We start from the raw sequence: 20,433 nt of genomic DNA, 5'->3' as shown, positions 1-20,433 counted from the left end.
CCTCAAAGTAAGTAAATAAATCCGAATCTGTAAACACTTAGTTTCTAGTCAGAACAAAAATACTGTTCACCATCTAGTGGCCTGCAAAGATCACATCTGCTGCATTATACCAGCCTCTGGGTCTAACCCTTCCAGGCCTGAGGAGCCTGCTTTCAAATTATTTACTGTGAAAGTCAGGATTCTTGGCCTCTCTCTTAGGTGCCCCTTGGCTGTGTCAGACAATTGCTCTTTTGATGGAAAGTGGAGCACGGTGAATGAGGCTCAGAACAATCTGGTTCTTGCTTCCTTCTCCTGAGAGAGATCGCCACTCCCCTGTTTACATGCTTTGCTCCAGCCACACCAAATGACTTGGAGTTCCACAAATGCAGCCCTGCCTTTGCACATGCTGTTCCCTGTACTTGGAGTGCTTATTTGGCTGCTTCCCCTCTTTGCTCGGCTAATTGATTCACCAGTCACTCAGGGACAGGTTCCCCTTGTCTAGGAACATTTCCTTGTCATCCCCTCTATATTCCCACCTCCAAGCCCTCATGGATTCCACAGCAGCTTGTATAGGCCAGAGTCATGGGGTTGTGACACTGTATATATTCCTCATGTCTGTTTACTTGTCTCCTTTTTTCCATATGAGCCCCCCCAACCTGAGACCTATTGAACCCTAGGAATGAGGCCAGGGAGTCTGTATTTTTATTAAGCTTGATTCTGAGGCACAGCCAGGTTTGGGAAGCATTGTATTTCTTTTTTTTTTTTTTTTAAATATATTTTATTGATATTTTACAGAGAGGAAGGGAGAGGGATAGAGAGCTAGAAACATCGATGAGAGAGAAACATCGATCAGCTGCCTCCTGCACACCTCCCACTGGGGATGTGCCCGCAACCAAGGTACATGCCCTTGACCGGAATCGAACCTGGGACCCTTCAGTCCGCAGGCCGACGCTCTATCCACTGAGCCAAACCGGTTTTGGCAGGAAAGCATTGTATTTCTGTTTCCCTACAGATTACCAGACCCTCAGTAAATGTTTGACCCTTCTAGTTTCTCTCCTAGCCTCTTCTTATTTCACTTCTGTCCCTTGCTAGCCCTAGACCAGCGGTCGGCAAACTGCGGCTCGCGAGCCACATGCGGCTCTTTGGCCCCTTGAGTGTGGCTCTTCCACAAAATACCATGGCCTGGGCGAGTCTATTTTGAAGAAGTGGCGTTAGAAGAAGTTTAAGTTTAAAAAATCTGGCTCTCAAAAGAAATTTCAATCGTCGTACTGTTGATATTTGGCTCTGTTGACTAATGAGTTTGCCGATGACTGCCCTAGACCAACAATTTGCTTATCTTCTTGCCCTTACTATGCAAAACTGTATCCACCAACTGCTCAGTTTTTTTCCATTCCTACTGCCATGCTGTTAGGAGCTGTTGGTATACTTCCCCAAAGATTGGTGCCCTTGCAAGTTCAGGGACTCTAACCACAACTGGCCCCTGAATGTGGTTGGCAATCATCTGACCCTCGTCAGCTCTATTCCATTCTTCATAGACCATTCCCAACCTCAGTGTTCACCTCCTCCTGCCCCACAGACAGTAGACCAACTTGCTTTCTCCTTCACAGAGAAAATAGAAGCCACGAATGGGAACTACTTCAACTTCCTGCCACCTCACTTCCATATTTACCCACATCAGCACTATCCTTTTCGCTCTCCCTCCCTCTAATAGTAATCACTCCTACTGGGCTCTGCATCTCATTCCCTCCCACTTCTTTAGGGCCCTTACATCCTCAATTGTCCTCTTTTTCTCTTTGACCTTTCCCATCATAAAGAAAAAACGAATGTCTTGATTGTGTGTCCTCCTTTAACTGCCATCCTCTCTCATTTTTGCCTCTCCTTCCATTGAACTTCTTTAAAATGTTGCCTAGATTTGGCCTCACATTTCACCTTCCACTCAGCTTCCCACCCATGGCAGTCTGGCTTTGCCGCCACCACAACTCCTACGACGGCTACTCTTGAGACAAGGTCACCAACAATTTCCTTGGTAAAATACAAAGACCTTCTCCATCCCTTATCTCCTTTGCTTGCTTGGCTACCCCAGATACTGCTGTTTGCAGCCTCCTTCTCACAATCTCTTTCTTCTTGGTTTCCCTGATGCCAAACTTCTCCTACTTTTCCAGCTCTTTCCTAGGCCCCCCTCCTCCTCTGCCTGTCTCTTGCATGTTAGGGTTCCTCAAGGATTCAATCCTGCTTGGTCCAATTATCTTCTCACTCTTTGGGCTCTCTCCCTGGACAATTCCATTCATGCTACCTTTGATTTAACAAACATCTCTAGGCTAGTGAGTCCCAAACCTAACTGTAGCTCAGCTCACTCTCCTGAGCTATAGACAGTCACTTGCTTATTGGACATCTCCTTGAACCCACTCCTCTTCCTGTCCCTCTGTGAACAGTACCTGGTTTTCCTCCCCGAGTTCTCCAAATTTGACCAGTCATCAGGTCCTGTGTATGATACTTCTTGAGTAACTTTCAAATCAAATCCATCCTTTGCCTCCACATCCTTGATTCAGGTTGCAGTTCTTTCACCTGGACTTCCACAACAGCTTCCTAAAGGATCTGGATCTTACTGCCACTCATTCGTCGTCATTCCCCCCAACTAGAATTTCTGAAGTGAAACTGGATGTTGTCATTCCCTTCCTTCACAACCATGTAATGGTTTCCCACTATTCTCTGGTTGAAGTTCAGATTCCTTAGCAAATCCACGAGGTCCAATCCTGTCTCATCTTTTGCCCTTATATTCTATGAACTACCCATGACAAAGCGCCTGCAGCTCCACGAAAGCATGATGCCCTTTCTCACCCTTGGACCTTTGCATATTTTTTTCCTTCCACTAGAAAGTCCTTCCTTCTCACCTTACTTACTTGTTCTTGGGGTCTTGGTCTAAACGTCATCCAGTTAAGGAAGCCTTCTCTGGCTCAGCAGAATTAACTGTCTCTGACTTTGTAGGATCTCATGCTTTCTCCTATCGGACAGTTTTTACATTTAAAATTACTCTTTTGTCTCCCTTAATACAGTTATAAACTCGAGGTTGGTGACTGTGTCTTGTTTGATAGTATATCCTCAGTATCTAGCAGATGCTAGCCGCATAGTAAGTGCTCAGTAGTTGTCTGTTGAATGAATAAAAGACATTTGGGAAAGGATCATCACGTTTTGTTGCTGGTAGTAAACTATATGTTGTTTCATTACCTGCCCTAAAGAGCTTATATTATAAAAATGAAATAAGCTGCTAGGAAAACTTGACAGACTGGAGTAATTAATTTATCTTGAGAGGTGGAGAAGAGCTCGTGGATGCAGACACGTGGCATTACCACTGGGCACATGTGCAGGACCAGGAGGAGGGCAGGAACCCACCAGCTCAATTGGCCTTGGATCCTCATGAGAATGGGATCGTGTGAGACATGGCTGCTTTGGCACACTTCCACCTGTCAGTGTAGCACTATAGAGAGGTCTGGGTTATAGTTTTGGCCCTGCTCACTACTTATCTCAATTACCTTAGGCATTACTCCACTATGGATGTTGCTCTGTAGATAACACAGCTTCTAAAACAGGGAAAACACACATCAAATTCATCCACTCAGTAAATACCTGTAACACACTTACTATGTGCCAGGTAGTGTTCTGGGTGCTGAGTGTATGAAGGTAAACGAGACAAATTCTTGACATTGCATTTGTACACCGGGGGGTGAACTATATGATCTCTAAGGTCTCTTTCTGCTCTAAAATTCTGTCTCCCACTTTGACCAGTTGCAAATAAACAAGGCAGACTAGTGGCAAATCATTGTGCTCCAGCCTCCTTCCCGTTCTCGTCTCTCGGTGCCATCTCCATTCCAAACTCAGCTCTGGGAAGCAAGAAAAGGTCGGGTATCTTTGTACTCGGCCTGCAACTCGAGATTTAACTCTCCAAAGGATCTGCTATTTAGGCTTTTCCCTTTTTGTGGAGAGGCTTTGTCTTGGTTGGACCAAAGAGACCTGGCAAGATGTTTTAGGTAAAGTTAGGTGCTTTGGCAAAAGCACAGGGAAGAGGCAGAGCGGCCTTACCCTCCAAGTGCAGATTCTTTTAAGTTTGCCTGAAAGGGCACCAGGTTATTGGACAGGTTCCTCCCTTTTCTCTGGATGTTAGGCATCCCCTGGTCCTATCTCCTTTCTTCTACCTCTGAGTTGGCCTTAGGTCCACAGTTTCTACCACTTCAGTATCTGGTGTGTCAATCAGGAAGGAGGGATTCAAGGACTCTCAACCATGTGGTGGAAGGAAAGCCATAGGTTGCAAGTAACTGGACAAAGCAGAGAGGTCCTTGGGTCAGGAACATGACTTAGAGTTCAGACCACTGTCATTCCAGGTGAGCTGTCAGCATGGGATGGCACTACTAAGTAACACACTTATGTGTATCAGTGAAAAAGAAGGACTTTAATACTGATCCTGGATAATTATGAAGTCAAAAAGTAAATTTTTTGTTAGACTATGTAAAAGGTCTACTATTTATGTCTCATTACTATGAGATATATTATATAACAGATTGACATGAATAAGTCTTTAACAACAGCAAATATTGCCTTCAAATTTTTTAGTATGTGATGAACTAGAAGGTATGGAGAAAAAGATTTGGAAGACCCCCCTTGCTTAACTATAATCTTGGTACCTTACCGTCTCTGTGCCTGTTTCAACTGTAAAATGATGACTGCCTCATTTCTCTCACAGGGTTGATGTGAATCGGCACTACATATGTGAAAATGCTTTGGAAACTGCCAAGTGCCTTATGCACAGAGGTACCGTGTTATCACCAGCGTTCTTAGGATGGCTGTGCAGTCCTGGCCATAGCTGCCATCTGTCCTCTTGCCTCCCCCCTGGCTCATTTAGGTGTCCCTCAAGGACATAACTACATTTTCACTGTACTAAATCTTAAAAGGTTATGCAGACAAAAATATAAGCTAATCCCTATCAGTTTTTAAGGAAGAGGCTGTTCCTTCATTGTGCTTGAGACCCCTTATCACCAAGTACTGGGACAAAGGCTTCTTTCCTCCTGGTGGTTAATTCATTTTACCATAAAAAAAGTGTTAGGCTTTTTCTTTGTATAAGGCAGTGGGATGAGCTCAGTGGGATGCAGCATCGTGCATTAAAAATAATCTCAGCTTTGGAGTCTGGCAGACTTGGAGTTCAAATCTGGCCTTGGCCATTTACTTAGCTATGCAGCCTTGGCAACTAATGCTCCCTGTGAGCTTCAAGTTCCTCTTCTGTATCAGGGGATATTTCATATCTTGCAGTGTCACTGAAAGAATTATAATTAATGCCCGTGAGTGACTGGCACATAATGAGTGCAGAGATGACAGATGAGCAGCAAGGTCTGTCTCTAGGGCCAAAGCATGGTAATTGGAGTTGTGGATGATGAAACATAATAACCAATGAAAGGTGCAGAGAGGGAGGGGCCACTTAAAAACACAGTGAGGGTCTCTTTCCTCGCAGCACTCAAGTAGAAGCTGAATGATCACCGTGAAAGGTGCTTCAGAAAGCATCTCTGTTCAACCCTAGTATCTCTTCAATTTCCAAGGTCAGAAAAAGAAATGTCCCTTTTTTTTTTTAAAAAATCCTCACCAGAGGATATTTTTCCCACTGAGTTTTAGAGAGTGGAAGGGAGAGGGAGAGAGAGAGAGAAACATTGATGTGAAAGAGAAACCAAACACTCCCTGACTGGGGCCAGGGTACGAGGTACATGCCCTTGACTGGAATTGAACCTAGGACCTTCCAATCTGTAGGCCAACGCTCTATCCACTGAGCCAACCCGGCCAGGGTAGAAATGTTCAGTTTAAAGAGAAAAATTTTTTAAGTTCAAATACCAAAGGGTAAAGACGAGCTAATACAGTGTCTGTGTTGTACAATTACACAAATGAAACGAATGAGAGAAAATTAGTGATGGCTTCTAAATTGTCACTGAAACTGTGATTTAAAGGTTTACTGCAGTCTACGTATTTTTATTTTTTTCCTTTGGTAATAATTCACGATTGATGCTAAAAAGTACATTAGGAAACTCAGTGGTTTTCAAATATGGAGCTTGTTTGGGTTGAGAAATTAATATGGAAACAGATGAGCTTTCAGGGCTAGTAATTTTTGTGCTCTGATGTGCTTTAGAGACAAGAATAGTGGGCTGAATTATCAATCAACTGGATCTATTCCAGTTCCAAGATTTTCTTCTGCCTGGGCTCTGTGATCACGAGTAGGTCTTTACCTTCTCTGTGTTCAGGTTCCTTAGTGACTCAATGAGGTCACTACCTCCCTGTCAGGTAGTACATGTTAAATATTTTGAACTCCTGAGATTAGGGCCAATTGCTACTGGGATTATATTTATTCATAATTAAGCCACTCTAAGCAGGTCAGGTACAAGTTATTGAGGAGAAAGGCAAATGTTTCTGAGGCAAAATTTGCATAAAATATAATAAAACGATTCTCTTAATTGTGCAGGGTCGACCTGGGCTCCGTGAGGGAGAACAAAGGATACCTTTTAGCTTTCCAGGTTTTCCCCTATCATAATATAAAAACCTACTTAGATACTGATAAGATAAATTCATATATTTTTGTAAAGACAAATATTCCCATTTGCTTAGGATAAATGGTTTTCAGATTCCTGTGTTATAAAAAATAATCTGACCTCTGCCCCCTGCCCCCAATTTCTGAGACTTTGAAAGGATAAAGAAACCCATTTGGAGCTCATTCAAAGGATTTATTTGCCACAGAACTGCTTGAGCCCACCAAGAGGAACTCAGGATTTCTGTGTTTAAAGGATTTTGCTCAATGCTTTATTCTTACAAGTACTTCAACATTCAAAAAACAATTCTTTTGCCAGCATTTGGCATGTCTAAAAGAGGTTAGAAAAAGTTAGAATCTATAGAATTAGATGTCTAAAAATAGAAAAAACCCTAAACATTTAAATTTGCCGCATTTAGACAGGTCCTGAGTAGAAATCACATTCATCAGCAAAACAGAACATTTTACGTCAGAAGTGCTGAATTTTACAACTCCAGATCCTGACCTGGGCTTGACTGGTGAGGATTGCACCCACTGCACAAGTGTCAGGAGAGAAGCCATTCCGTTGGCTAATTCTGGCTTGTGACCTACCCAGATTGCAGTTTTATAACTCTCTTAAACCCAAACCTCCTGGTTCTCTGATGCCGACTGTCAACCTAATTCTCAGTGCTTTTTAAAACAAATAAAGACAAATTTTCCCTGCAAGATCACACATTTAAATACTGTTGCTTGTGGACAGATACAGAGAAACTAAGTACTGATGAGAATTAACAATTCAGCAATGGAGCTGTGAACGCTGGGTGGCTATGTCAGATGTAGGAAAAGGCCCTCACTGGCTCTGCACTTGCTGTGCGCACCAGGAGTGACCATCCAGGCAAGGTCAACATGAAGAGGGTGTGAACCCCAGCAGCTGCTCGATGGGTTTAAACCGCCACTCATCTGCCTCCAGCTCTTCTACCAAACCAGCTAGTTTTTCCATCCGAGCAACTTGCTGATCTGTAAACAGTTAAGGAGGTTATATATAATACAACGTATTTCCCATTAGACAGTCACCAACTACCAACATGATGACTGGTTTAAAAGTAACTTCTACAAGGAGTTTTCCCCTCAATATTCTAGTAATGGAGTCTTATTCTATGTTGGTCAGAAGACTTAATCTTAAACAAACAAACAACTTATCCTGCATGCCATAGTGACGTGTACTAAAAGCCTAGGGTTACAGGCAATTGCAGCTTTCCCCCCAACATTATGCCTTCAATGGTGAAATGGTCTGGTCAGGGAAAATAGTTCCCTGATGCACAAATGAAGGCCTGGTAAGGCATGATGGGACAGAAAAGGTGCTACCAGGATCTTAGAATCCAGATAGACCATGAGGTATTACATAAATACTTGAAAATGAAGATGATGGTAAACCAGTGGAGAATAACAGTAAAGGAAGTTTTCAGAAAGGAGAGGAAAAAGCAACATAAAAGTAGGAAGCATTAACTCCCCTAGAAAACTAACCCTTTTGACTTCAACTTTAAGCTTTAATGAGGACATTATATCTGGATTATGGCTGAAGAATGTTTTTGTTGCAGGTAATTTAGAAAGTCCACTCAAACAGCCCTGCTGAATTTCAAGAGTTTGCCACAAAGTACATCAACCTTTATGAATCCCACCCCCGCCCTGGAAATTTATTCTCATAGTTAAGTACACAACACTCATGTGCTTACCATGTTTTACCTGCTTCAGTGTAGATGCCACCTGATAGCTGAAAACAGATTCACAGAGAAATCTCTCAGAGCCATCTACAAACGAGAGAAAAAGTTTTAATCTGCTTTACGGGTTTTACGGCTCCTGTAAACCAAGTAAACATGTCCCTTCTTCTCCCTGCTTTTACATTCAGGGTCTACTTTTCAGTGTTTACAAAGAGGGTTTCTGTTTCATTTAGAACTAACCCTGCTCAGTTATAAAAGCTATTTCTATACCTTGGATATTAAAATAGTTCCTCTACTTGTTTAAGAATTTAAAAATAGTGTTTAAAAAAACAAAAAACAAGAAACCTTAGTCTGACGTCGTGGTCAGCATTTCTCCCCTCCCAACCCAATAGTTTCCTAATGTTCTCCTGTTCTGTATGTCAGGCAAACACTGACAGCTGACACATTTGGCCATGTAACCACTGTGCTATGAAAATACAAAGGTACACCAAAACTTGAACTAATTTTCATTCTAAAAAGTCAAGCTGAGGGAAAAATAGCTGTTGTTGTTTTTCAGTATATCAAATTACATCACTATGACCATGACAAAACACTGCTGGGAAATTTCATTCTGTCAACGCAAATTGTAACCTTGATTTTCCCACTGAACCAAAACATTGCAATTTGGATGGCGATAAGAGTACAGTGCAATTTTAGAACCTAGCGCTGTACTGGTGCCAAGAACTGGCAACAAGAAGGTAGCTAACTCAGTCACCACAGCATTTGGAAGATGATTGTGAAATATAACTTAGTTCATGTTATTCCTTGTCAGGCAGGGGCTGATACAGCAAAACATACCCCAAAAGACATAGAGCTCATGTAGGAAAATGTGACATTTACAAGGATAGCTCAAATCACTTGGGGAAGTACTTTCTTGCAAAAATCCTAAAACAAATGGAGGCAGGGGACACGGTAGTCTTTTTTTTAGGTGGCAGTTCATGTCAGCAGCACTACTTGGTGTCAAGCACTCAGCCATCAATCACGGGTTGGTGCGTCAGCCAGGTATTAAGTGATAAGGAGTTAGGACTAACACATTCTGGCTTCATGCTGACTTTTACACAAGGCAGACCTTATTTCAGAAGTCATGGTAAACAATAAGAAACACCATGGATATTGTGTCCAGATGGATTGAATATACAACCAAGAGGGCTTCTTTTGTCCAATATTCAAAATTTATGCAAAAAAGGAAAATATAATTATTTTCATAAAGTGATGTGCAGTTTAGGGAGTGCTACATTCTGTAAATTCAATCTCTTTTCTACATATTGTGCTATATGGGATATGATCCGATCTTTTCCTCCCACTCCCATTCCTCTGTCTGAATGTAAGTCATCTATGAGCAGATCATCTACACTGAGCAAAAAAAAATTTTTTTTCCAATTAATTGAATATTATACTGACTGTCCAGTTTAAAGATCTAGGTAAGCTAAAGATATCACTGAGTTTTTCAGATAATTGGGCAGTGAGTAGCTATAAATTCCACTATGGGAAGATGGACTGTGTGAACATTTGACAACAATGATGCAATTTATTATGGCTCTTCTGTGTAAATATACCAGTGTTCATTATCTTATTCATACCCTTGCTTAAAGAGTCAAATTATAACTGAAGTTTTATTTTAGAAAGAGCAAAGCATAGAGAATTAGAGCTCAATTCTCAGGTGGTTTGAACCTGAACTATATACTGAGCTTTAAAATCTCAAACAAGGCATTGGGGATTATGGGCTATAAGGATCAGACCAATATGTATTTGGAATGGAAACTCTTGGAAGTGTTACCTTCTACTTACATTTAATCACTGGTGCTAGCTATTAGGATAAAATGCTGCCCAGCGGGTGTGGCTCAGTGGTTGATAGTTGACCCAGGAACCAAGAGATCATGATTTGATTCCAGGTCAGGACACATGCCCAGGTTGTGGGCTCGATCCCCAGTAAGGGGTGTGCAGGAGGCAACTGATCGATGATGTTTTTCTCTCATTGATGTTTCTATCTCTCTCTCTCTCCCTTCCTCTCTCTCTAAAAATCAATAAAATGTTTAAATTATAACATTTGCATATTTCCCTTGGTAAACAACTTCAAAGCAAAAGGATATAAGCCAGTGGTGGGCAAACCGCGGCTCGCGAGCCACATGCGGCTCTTTGGCCCCTTGAGTGTGGCTCTTCCACAAAATACCACGGCCTGGGCGAGTCTATTTTAAAGAAGTGGCGTTAGAAGAAGTTTAAGTTTAAAAAATTTGGCTCTCAAAAGAAATTTCAATCGTTGTACTGTTGATATTTGGCTCTGTTGACTAATGAGTTTGCCGACCACTGATGTAAGCTAATCTTTCAAAGAGGCACTCTATACGCTTTTGCCGCTGTCACGTTGCCACTCTCTCTGCCTCTAGAATACTTTTGCTGATTTGCAGCTCTGAATTAACCACAAAGTCCACTGCTCCTCAGCCACATCCTATTAAGTGTGATATCTGTACTAATCTAAAGCCTGGAATTTCTCCAGAGAGGAGTCAGCCTGGGGCAATCTGTCTTCCATTTAGAAATTGTAATCAAACCCTTTGTAACACACCAAGTAGCAATATATCAGCTTTCCTCTTCAGAGACAAGCAAAGGTTATAAGTACTGAAAAGTTCAGTAAACTGCCCAAATCTAACACCATTGCAACTTTAACAAATAGAATGCTAACAAATTCATTTAAAAGAATATTACCTCACAACAGGAAATTAGACAATGTCAGATAATTTATACTTCAGTGGCCTACAATGTCACTAAAATTCAGCCACTTCTGAGCAGGAAGGCTTACTAATAACTGGGTGAGGACAATTTGGTCAAGGGCAGGAGAACGCTGAAAACTGCTGTATACTGCTTATGTGGTACTGCTTATCAGGGGGCAAGTAGGCACACAAAAAAGTTAATTCACAAGGTTAACTACAGGTTAATTGGGTTTATTATCCTAGATTTAGGAGGATACAAGATCAAACTGAACCTGTTAAGATTATAAACAGCATCCAACCTTTGTTTGAACAGGCAACTCTTCTTACTCTATTTTCATATTTAATTAAATTACTGTAAGAAAAATGATTTGAGCCGAAACCGGTTTGGCTCAGTGGATAGAGCGTCGGCCTGCGGACTGAAGGGTCCCGGGTTCGATTCCGGTCAGGGGCATGTGCCTTGGTTGCAGGCACATCCCCGGTGGGAGGTGTGCAGGAGGCAGCTGATCGATGTCTCTCTCTCATCGATGTTTCTAGCTCTCTATTTCCTCTCCCTTCCTCTCTGTAAAATATCAATAAAATATATTTAAAAAAAAAAAAGAAAAAAAGAAAAAAAAAGAAAAAAAGAAAAATGATTTGATACATGGTAATATTAATTGCATAACAGTATCACCTGTAAGAATGGTAAAGATGGCTTTCAAATCTAACATCTTATTAACTCACATTTAGGAGTATTCTTTTCAATTTAACATTCTTTTTAAAAAAATATTTTTATTGATTTTAGAGAGAGAGGAAGAGGGAAAGATAGAAACAACGATTAGAGAGAAACATTAGCTGCCTCCTGCATGCCCCCTACTGGGGATCAAACTGGCAACCCTGGCGTGTGCCCTGACAGAGAATCCAACCTGTCAGGCTCAATTTAACATTCTTGATTTGACCAGGACAGTTCAGGAACTGCCATCTCTAATTTTTTATATTCTGTCCTTAAGTGTAAGCAGTTTTAAAATATGGGTGAAACTTTATACTTAAGAATAAAAACTGTGCACTGTGAATTTAAACTTAATTCTTCCTATACTAGAAAGCCACCACATTCCTCCATAGAGCACACTGAGATTGAATAAAAATGGATAGAGCTGTAATTTGTTAGAACATCAACATTCAGACTAATCTCAGAAGCCTTTCTTCTTTTAATGTTTCTAAGTAATCTGATGTATACTAACAAAGAATGCTTATAGCTTTGAGACTAAGGAGGTATCTCCAGTATTAAATTCCTCCCATAGCCAGAATTTAAATGACTTCAATCTTAGAGTCTGCTGTTAAACATTGATTCCTCATCTGTTGCTGTAAAACTCATTAAGCAATTTAGTTTTTTGTTGTTGTTCATTAAGCAATTTAAATGCTTTCAACTTTTGATTTGTTTTGTGGGAAAGTTGCTTAATACCAGGTCTCTGCTATGTATAATCGAAGTCACAATATACTTTCAGTGCCAAATATGGTAAGGCCCCAATTACTACCTCCAGACTCAGTGACACTAACTTGAATATTTTATTAACAAAACTGAAGAAAATGAAAAGGCAAAGACACAAGTACAGACACTTCAGGTGTATCACTATGTTACCCTACCATCTACTTCAATAATCATGATTTGAATTAATTCTAAAAAGCCTTACGGTCCCAGTCTTTCCAAATTTTCCTGCCAAAATGATTCTTCTATTTGCCCTGGCTTAATCCAAAACTTCTTATGATACCTGATATAAATGAATAAAGATCACCCCTGGAAGCCAACTACTAACTACAGTTTGTAACTTTCTCAGAGACATTTTCAGATTAAATATATTTACTGAAATTTGCAATATTTAAAACAAAAAAAACCAATAAACAATTAAGCACAAAAGTGCTAGAATCAAGTAGATTTAAAATTCTTGATAGGTTCTTTGTTGACTTTTTCCCAAATTATGATAAATAGTATAATAGTTAAGGATCATTTTCATCAGACTCCCCTGGGTGTTAGTCAAAATAAAGATTCCTGTGCTGCACCCTAGACCAGTGGTCGGCAAACCGCGGCTCGCGAGCCACATGTGACTCTTTGGCCCCTTGAGTGTGGCTCTTCCACAAAATACCATGGCCTGGGCGAGTCTATTTTGAAGAAGTGGTGTTAGAAGAAGTTTAAAAAATTTGGCTCTCAAAATGTCTTTAACAGTGGTCGGCAAACTCATTAGTTAACAGAGCCAAATATCAACAGTACGACGATTGAAATTTCTTTTGAGAGCCAAATTTTTTAAACTTAAACTTCTAACGCCACTTCTTCAAAATAGACTCGCCCAGGCCGTGGTATTTTGTGGAAGAGCCACACTCAAGGGGCCAAAGAGCTTCGGTTTGCCAACCACTGCCCTAGACTAATTCAGAATCACTAAGGGTGGGCCAGAAATGGGGACTTGAATAAGCTCTTCAGGTCATTTTTATGCTCCCCATTAAGAATTTATTGGTGTAGCTCCTAAAGCGACATGAATCTGATAAATTCCAGGTACCAATGCCATTTCATGCTTCCAGCCTGTGCCCTGATCTTGCCCAGCCAGTTTGCAAATGTGTGCTGAATAAGATGGCGGGTAGTATGATGCAAAAATCCAGCTCCAGTGCTAGAAAAACCACACAGCTCTGCCTGCAGTGGGCCAGCACAGTAACCTTCACCTGTAACAGTAGTATATTACTTTTGATTTCTTCTCAGAACTTCTTTGATGGGGTTAATCTAACTTTAGATTAACGACATAAGACAAAATTTCTCAAGCCTACTAATCATAGGGAGACAAGCTGGTGCTAGGATAAAGCAAACTGGAGCAGGAGATCAAGAGAATTTCTGGTTCCAGTGCTTGCTTTGTCTTTAACATGGGCAAATCACTTGACCTTTCCCGGGTCTAAATAACTCTAGATCAGTGGTCGCCAACCAGTGGCCCGCGGACTGGTGGTCCATGAGGTCGGAAAGGTTGGCAACCGCTGCTCTAGATGACTTCCTTGAGTCCCAAAGTCTTTTTCAGCTCCGAAGTTCTGATTCTGGAGATTTGTGTTTTAAAGATATTATTTTGAAATGGGGACAAAAGAAGAAATGTGGAGCTGAAATCAGGGCAAACTCTTCTAATCCACTGAATAGCATCTTTACAATTAACATTTATTGCAGGTCTGAATCCAATTATCAGCAAAAAGCAGCCTGAGCTCACCTTCTAACATCTCCCCAGCGCCTTTGGGGTAGGTGAAAAGGGCCTTCCGTGGTGGGGCAAGGTCTGAGACACTGAAACCAGATCCAGTGACAGAACTTCCGCTGACCCCACCAGCTGAGGAGGACGATGAAGAGGCAGCCATTTCCTTCCAGCAGAATACTCACTTCACTGCAGAGAAAGAAAACAGCAATTGGTATGTTTATGGGAGTGAGAGCGACAACATTTCATTCTAGCTACCATAAAAGCCAGCACAAGTTTAGTAAAGAATTGGCTCCCCCTTTCTCTACCCTCTACTCCTACAATCTTTTATTGAGCCTCAGGCCAAAATGTCACTCAGGATTTTAAGTGAAGATATGTTTATTCTTAGTTTTTCTACTTAAAACACTATTTCTTACCACTAGTAAACTGTTTATGTCACTTGGGATTGACTGTGGGTGATTTATGGGTTAAGAAGGGGTGACAGGGCCAGGCCAAGTAGTAATTTGACTGAAGAAATAAATTAGATGAGGATAAAACAACCATGCCTCATCGGACAGTTTGTCTTGGATACATCCTGACCAAGCCACAGCAAAAATTCACTTATAAAATTTTCCAAATAAAATTCCAGAAAAACACTGTGTTCTGTTCCCAAGGAAGGGGAATTGGTTAGGAAGTACATATTAAGAAAAACCCTTTTATTAAGAAAAACCCTTTTCATCCAAGTGTAATATGCAAGTTGATCACTTGGTGGCGTCCCAAGACTGGAAAAAAAATAGTTCAGGAAATGATTTCAGAATTCATGGCCTATTAGGAATAGAGCAGCTATTGAGTGTTTCATCTCTTGCCATATCAATAAAATAAAAAAGTCCATTGGCCCAGCTCAGATTGGGACCCAGGTAACAGACAGAGACTTGGCCGACAGCAGCTGCCCTATATCTAAATCCAGCCTAGCACCAGGAATGCTCAGGGCCTACTCAAGAATGCAAATAATCCTTTCCACTAATATTTACAGGGTAAACTAAGATTGTTGGTAGAGTATTAAATTTGACAGTAAAATAATAATCAAGTTTTCAGATTAATTTAAATAGGCTAATTGAAATAAGTGAATATTCAAGAAAATTTAATTGTACTGGACAAAAAGCTGTTCCTAAAGTGGTAACTAAAATTTCTATTGGTAGTTCATCTCATGGTAAAATTCCTGAACATGCAATGAAACTAAAGCAGTCATATTTTTGTGTAAAAAATTAAAATTTAAAGTTATCAAGACTGCATTATAAAATTTACAAAACCCTCCATTAATCAAAAAAAGGGGGGATAGTAGGGCAATATCATGTAAGGAAAAATATCCTATAAGTAAATTACATCTAGAAAATTTTTACTTTACAAAATTAATTTTCATTTGTAATGCTAACAGCAAGACACCCACGAAAAACACACATGATGTCTAAATAAGACAAAGGAAAATCGTTTGGGCAAAAATAAAAAGGATCCCAAATCAATTATATAGAAAAGATTCCTTTATTAACTTTTGTCGAGAATATGTTTGTATATTTTCAGAAAACAGCTCCAAGACCATGTGGATTCCTGCAACAGAGAGGAATTGACAGGTCTGCTCCAACCACGAAGACAAGAGGAGAAACAGTCCAGAGATGGAAGACGCTGATGACGCCTTGCCACGCTAGCAGTCAGCAGCTGTGCGTCGCAGCAGATTGCCTAGGACCAAACCAGAGAGGGTTGGACCTGCATTGCCACCATGTGCCCACCATCCAGATATCATTGCTGACATGTACACATAAGGAACTGTTTGACATTGAAACGGGGACTCAGAACTGTTGGACATTGAAATTGGGACTCAAACATTTTTTGTTATTATATGTTTATTTCTAGTCTGCAGAGGCAAGATTTTTTAAAGGAAAGAAATGGGGAAAAAAATAGATAGAGGCAAAGAAGCATTAAACAGACTGTCAAACTACAAAAATAAATAAATAAATAAATAAATAAATAAATATAAAAATCTACTTAGGGACACAGGATTTACATCATCTACACTAATAAAAGAGAAACATGCAAATTGACCGTTCCTCCGCTATGCCCACCAGCCAATCAGAGTATGCAAATTAACCCAACAAAGATGGAAGTTAATTTGCATATGCAGGCGCATTTGCTCCCTTCTCTGCTTCGCTCTGGCCGCAGGAAGCCTTATTCTTGCAGGAATCTTCCTGCAATGGGCCTCTAGTATTAAAATAAGAGTTCAAGTAAAAATATGTGAATAAAAAAAAAAATCAAAAAGTCCAAATGTAAATGAGAAAATCTCCACTGAATAGACTACTCCTTACAAAATAAAAAAATACTACTTTTACCATAGAAACTTATACCATACATTTACAAAAGATTCTAAAAAGTGTTTTCTTAAAAAAAAAAAAAAGTCTAGTATTGTGCTAACAGAACTCTCTGCAACTATTAGTGTTCATACTTCTGCCTGTCCAACATGGCAGCGACTACCCTCATAGTGGTTATTAAACTAGTCGATTGAAAAACTGTATTTTAAATGTTATTTAATGCTAACTGAAATTTAAATAGCGACATGTGGCTGGTGTTTACTGAATTGGAAAGTACAGCTCTAGTATTTAGACTAAAAAATGACTTTAAACTGAACTGAAATGGCTAATGGTTAATTTATGTTAGGTGAATTTTGGTTCACATAACATAAAAAAAGATAAAAATGACTTTACATGGATTTTTAAAATGAATTCCCCTTTTTAATGGCCAGAGAGAATTTTTGCTAAACTTTTTATTTTGCTAGTTGCAAAAGAAATACATTTGTTATAAAAAGTTGAAATGTATTTATTTTTACTGAATTTATTGAGGCGACATTGGTTAATAAAACCATACAGGTTTCAAGTGTACAACTCTATAACACATCATCTGCATGCTGCATGGTGTGCCCACCACTCAAAGTCAAGTCTTTTCCCACCACCATCTATGCCCCCTTTGCCCAGTTCTACCTCTGAAACTTCTTTTTGAAAAAAATTTTTTTTTTAAATGAGGAAAAGCTATACAGACATAAGTCCTATATATGCACAATCCAGTTTCCTAGCAAGGGAAATAATATACTGTGCATTTCTGAAAATCTGGCTGTCCGTTTCCTTAATTTTGTGATTATGATTTAAGGTTGTGAGGGGAAGCAGGCCTTAGTTTCTGATTTCATTATATGTCTATAAGTAATACTGATTAATACTGCAGTGGGATATGGGAACAGTAAGGCAACTGCTATAATTAGAATGTCAGCCCATTTAAAAATGCAAACTGACTAGTGACATTTTCAACCTTGTATTAGGTCACTTTTCCTTTTTTCCTCTGGGCTCTATAACTTTCCAAATTGTATTCATATTCATAGAGGCAACACCTTTTTTAAACCAACTTCTTTTTTTTTTTTTTAAATATATTTTATTAATTTTTTTACAGAGAGGAAGAGAGAGGAGAGGGATAGAGAGCTAGAAACATTGATGAGAGAGAAACATCGATCAGCTGCCTCCTGCACACCCCCTACTGGGGATGTGCCCGCAACCAAGGTACGTGCCCTTGACCGGAATCGAACCTGGGACCTTTCAGTCCGCAGGCCGACGCTCTATCCACGGAGCCAAACCGGTTTTGGCGAGGCAACACCTTTTGAAGTTAGATTCAGATCCAATCCCTTGAACCATACTAGCTCAAAACACAGCATGACATGTTTAAAAATTCTTTTTAGATTCCTGTTGGGATCTAAATAAAGTATACAAGACAACTTAGCTATCTTTTGGAGAGTAGCTCAGTCTTATTTCCCATGAGTTCAGAAGAGAACCCACTGTGAACTGTTTACTAGTATATATCTCACCTAAGACTTAAACTCTAATCTTTTTCCTACACCTTGACATAAGCTTTAATCAGTTGCAAATGTAAGGGATACTTTGTATTTTAAAATCCAGTTGGTCAGTAGAGCACTCAAGCTAACTGCCAGAGTGCGGACAACTTCAAAAGCAAGACACAGTGTGACTTCTAAATTGAATATAATCGAAGAAATTCCCTTCATCCTATTTTCTCTCAAATTCAGAACATCTAGCATTCAATACACAAAACAACCAGGGTTAAAAACTAGAGTGCAGAAATAGCACAAAGCTAACTTTAACATAAATAAGCAGTTTTCTGCTGAGGTGGAAAGATACATCGAAGTTCAAACTCTAACGATTTAGGTTAAATTTTGAATGGTATCAGCAGGTGGTAACAAGAGTTAAAGTGAAACTAACAATAAACCCAAGTTTGAATGGCTCTATTAAGGCATGCATTATGATCACCAGAACCAAACATAATGCCTGGTCTATACTAAGTAGCTGTTGGTTTCAATAAATGTTTACTACATGAACTAAACATTTCACAGGAATCATAAAGATTCCTTAAACATCATCTAATACAACTCCCTCATTTTATAAATGATCAAACAAAACTGAGGTATAGAGACTTTAGCTTATTTGTTGTGAAATTTTTTAAGCAATGGCTTTGTTGGCATGTCATGTGAGAGGTGAAATAGCATAGTGGTTAAGAGCTCAGATTCTGGCCCTGGCCAGAGTGGCTCAGCTGGTTGGAGCTTTGTCCATATACCGTTCCATTCCCCTCAGGGTACATACCCAGGTTTTGGGTTCAAACCCAAGTGCAGGAGGAAACCCATTGATCTTTCTCTTTCAGAGCTCAGATTCTGAAGCTTCTAGGCCTACGTTCATGTCCTGGTTTTTGCTACTTATTGTATAATTCTGCACAAATCACGTAGCCTCTGTTCCTCAGCTGCCTCATGTCTAAAATGGAAATAGTACCTACCTTAGAAGTGTCATGAAGGTTAATATTAACTAAAGCACTTGGGACATTTACAGGCACAGTAAACACTTAGTAATATTAGTTCTCCCAAATCACTAATGAATATTTACTCTTGAATCTTTTTTTTTTTCTATGCAGATCTGCTTTTCATACTTACTATGTCCTAATACACTCATAGGAAAAGTTCTAATTCTCTCCATTTGACAATGAGTCAGCAAGCTCCTAGAGGGGAAAGGATCTGCTCAGGAAAAGGAAAAATGCCCTCCATTAATGCACTTCACACTTTCATTTTAAGGTTCATGATCTTAGAAAGAGTCTTGTGATCTAGAAAAGGAGGATGGAGTTGTCTTTCTACCTTCAAGTCCTAGCACAAAGTTCTGGTCAAAATGGCCAAGTGGAAAATAATAATGAAAGTCAATTGTAATTGAAAAAAAAAAAAAAGACCTAGCACAGAACCTGGATCACAATGTGTCCTGCAGGAATGATAAATGACAGAACACAGTGCTAGCAGCTCAGCAAAGGTTATGAAGGGGAGAGAGGATTGGTTCATTACTGTTTTCTTTTCTTCCTCATTCTGCAAATCTATCTGCCACTAGGCTGCCTCGCCCTAAGTAGGTGGCTCAGTAAGATTTTGTTGAATAAATATTGATGAAGTAACCTGGAGTTTGGCCTTATCAGTGAAGCTGGGACTACTGGCAATGAGGATCCTCAGAGAAGAGCAATGCTATTTTGGGGGGACATAGAATGTCCCTGTGCACACTAAGATGGTTCAATATTTACTTCACATACGACAGGGATGACGTTGTATTCATAAACTATTTTCCTTCCTAGCAGATTTATGCCTATTTTGTTAAAAAAAAAGATTCCTTCCTTTTGAAAAAGTCTTATTCAAAAGATAGACTCTTATAGAAGGTACCGAGGTACAATGGCAAATTATTATAAGCAACCAAATTCCATCAACAAATCGTTCCACTGTATCCCACTTAAATAGCTGCATTACCATTCAAACAGATGCTGCAGCTAAGACCAGGTGGGGTGGAAAGGGCTGAAGAGGGGAGGAGTCAGAACGCCAGAGGCTCCCAAACTAATTCCAAGCCAACTTCTCCCCAGCCCCCATTCGTCGCCCAAGGGGCCATCGCGCATGCGCCACGGCTAGGCGCGCATGCGTTCTCAGTCCGTCGCGGCCTGAGGGAATTTCCTTATACCAGCCCTCTGCGGCAGGCTCCTGTTTCTCCTAGCTTCTGCTTTTCATTAGTCCCTGAAGGTGGGATCCCAAGGATAAACTCCCTTTCTGCAAAGCTCCTGAGCGTCCCTGAGCCCTTGGCAACTTACCTCAGCGGTTTTGGCACTTTCCCCTTCAGCCCCGCCCCCAGACTTCAGCCGGAGCGGCCACGCAGAGAACGACCGGGACGGCGTGCTCGCGCCCGTGT

At 40.3% G+C, this 20,433-nt stretch overlaps 2 protein-coding genes and 1 long non-coding RNA gene across 5 annotated transcripts in view; 2 read left to right on the top strand and 1 right to left on the bottom strand.

Annotated features, from left to right (window-relative positions):
- The window catches only part of LOC308234434, a 29,707-nt gene extending 12,430 nt beyond the window's left edge, over nucleotides 1–17,277 (top strand). The window contains exons 3-4 of the long non-coding RNA XR_013959059.1: nucleotides 14,140–14,372; nucleotides 15,716–17,277. This is a non-coding gene — a long non-coding RNA (uncharacterized lncRNA). The remainder of the gene's footprint in view (nucleotides 1–14,139; nucleotides 14,373–15,715) is intronic.
- ANAPC16 (anaphase promoting complex subunit 16) lies at nucleotides 6,719–20,431 on the bottom strand. Its single transcript, XM_080642098.1, has 4 exons — nucleotides 20,336–20,431; nucleotides 14,180–14,347; nucleotides 8,245–8,319; nucleotides 6,719–7,528 (listed from the first exon to the last, which is right to left on the bottom strand). The coding sequence occupies exons 2-4, from the start codon at nucleotides 14,319–14,321 to the stop codon at nucleotides 7,413–7,415; spliced, it is 333 nt and encodes a 110-aa protein (XP_080498224.1). The 5' UTR covers nucleotides 14,322–14,347; nucleotides 20,336–20,431; the 3' UTR covers nucleotides 6,719–7,412.
- Nucleotides 20,168–20,433, top strand: part of ASCC1 (activating signal cointegrator 1 complex subunit 1) — a gene marked incomplete at its 5' end in the record, with an annotated part of 127,485 nt that continues 127,219 nt past the window's right edge. For 2 of the 3 annotated variants that reach the window (XM_080642094.1, XM_080642093.1), the window contains one exon: nucleotides 20,187–20,267. Of the gene's footprint in view, nucleotides 20,432–20,433 lie in introns of all 3 variants that reach the window. The other variant, XM_080642096.1, reaches the window with a different exon arrangement.

This window comes from Plecotus auritus (genome assembly GCF_963455305.1).
Source record: "Plecotus auritus genome assembly, chromosome: 9".
Taxonomy (NCBI): Eukaryota; Metazoa; Chordata; class Mammalia; order Chiroptera; family Vespertilionidae; genus Plecotus; species Plecotus auritus.
The sequence above is the reverse complement of the archived record's forward strand: the minus strand, read 5'-3'. Positions and strand labels throughout refer to the sequence as shown.

Excerpts from the sequence above, each read along its gene's own strand:
- ANAPC16 (XM_080642098.1), bottom strand. The coding sequence starts at position 14,321 with ATGGCTGCCTCTTCATCGTCCTCCTCAGCTGGTGGGGTCAGCGGAAGT. Across the intron at positions 8,320-14,179 it reads CGCTGGGGAGATGTTAGAAG|ATGGCTCTGAGAGATTTCTC; the intron begins GTGAGCTCAGGC and ends TCTCGTTTGTAG. Across the intron at positions 7,529-8,244 it reads ACTGAAGCAGGTAAAACATG|ATCAGCAAGTTGCTCGGATG; the intron begins GTAAGCACATGA and ends AACTGTTTACAG.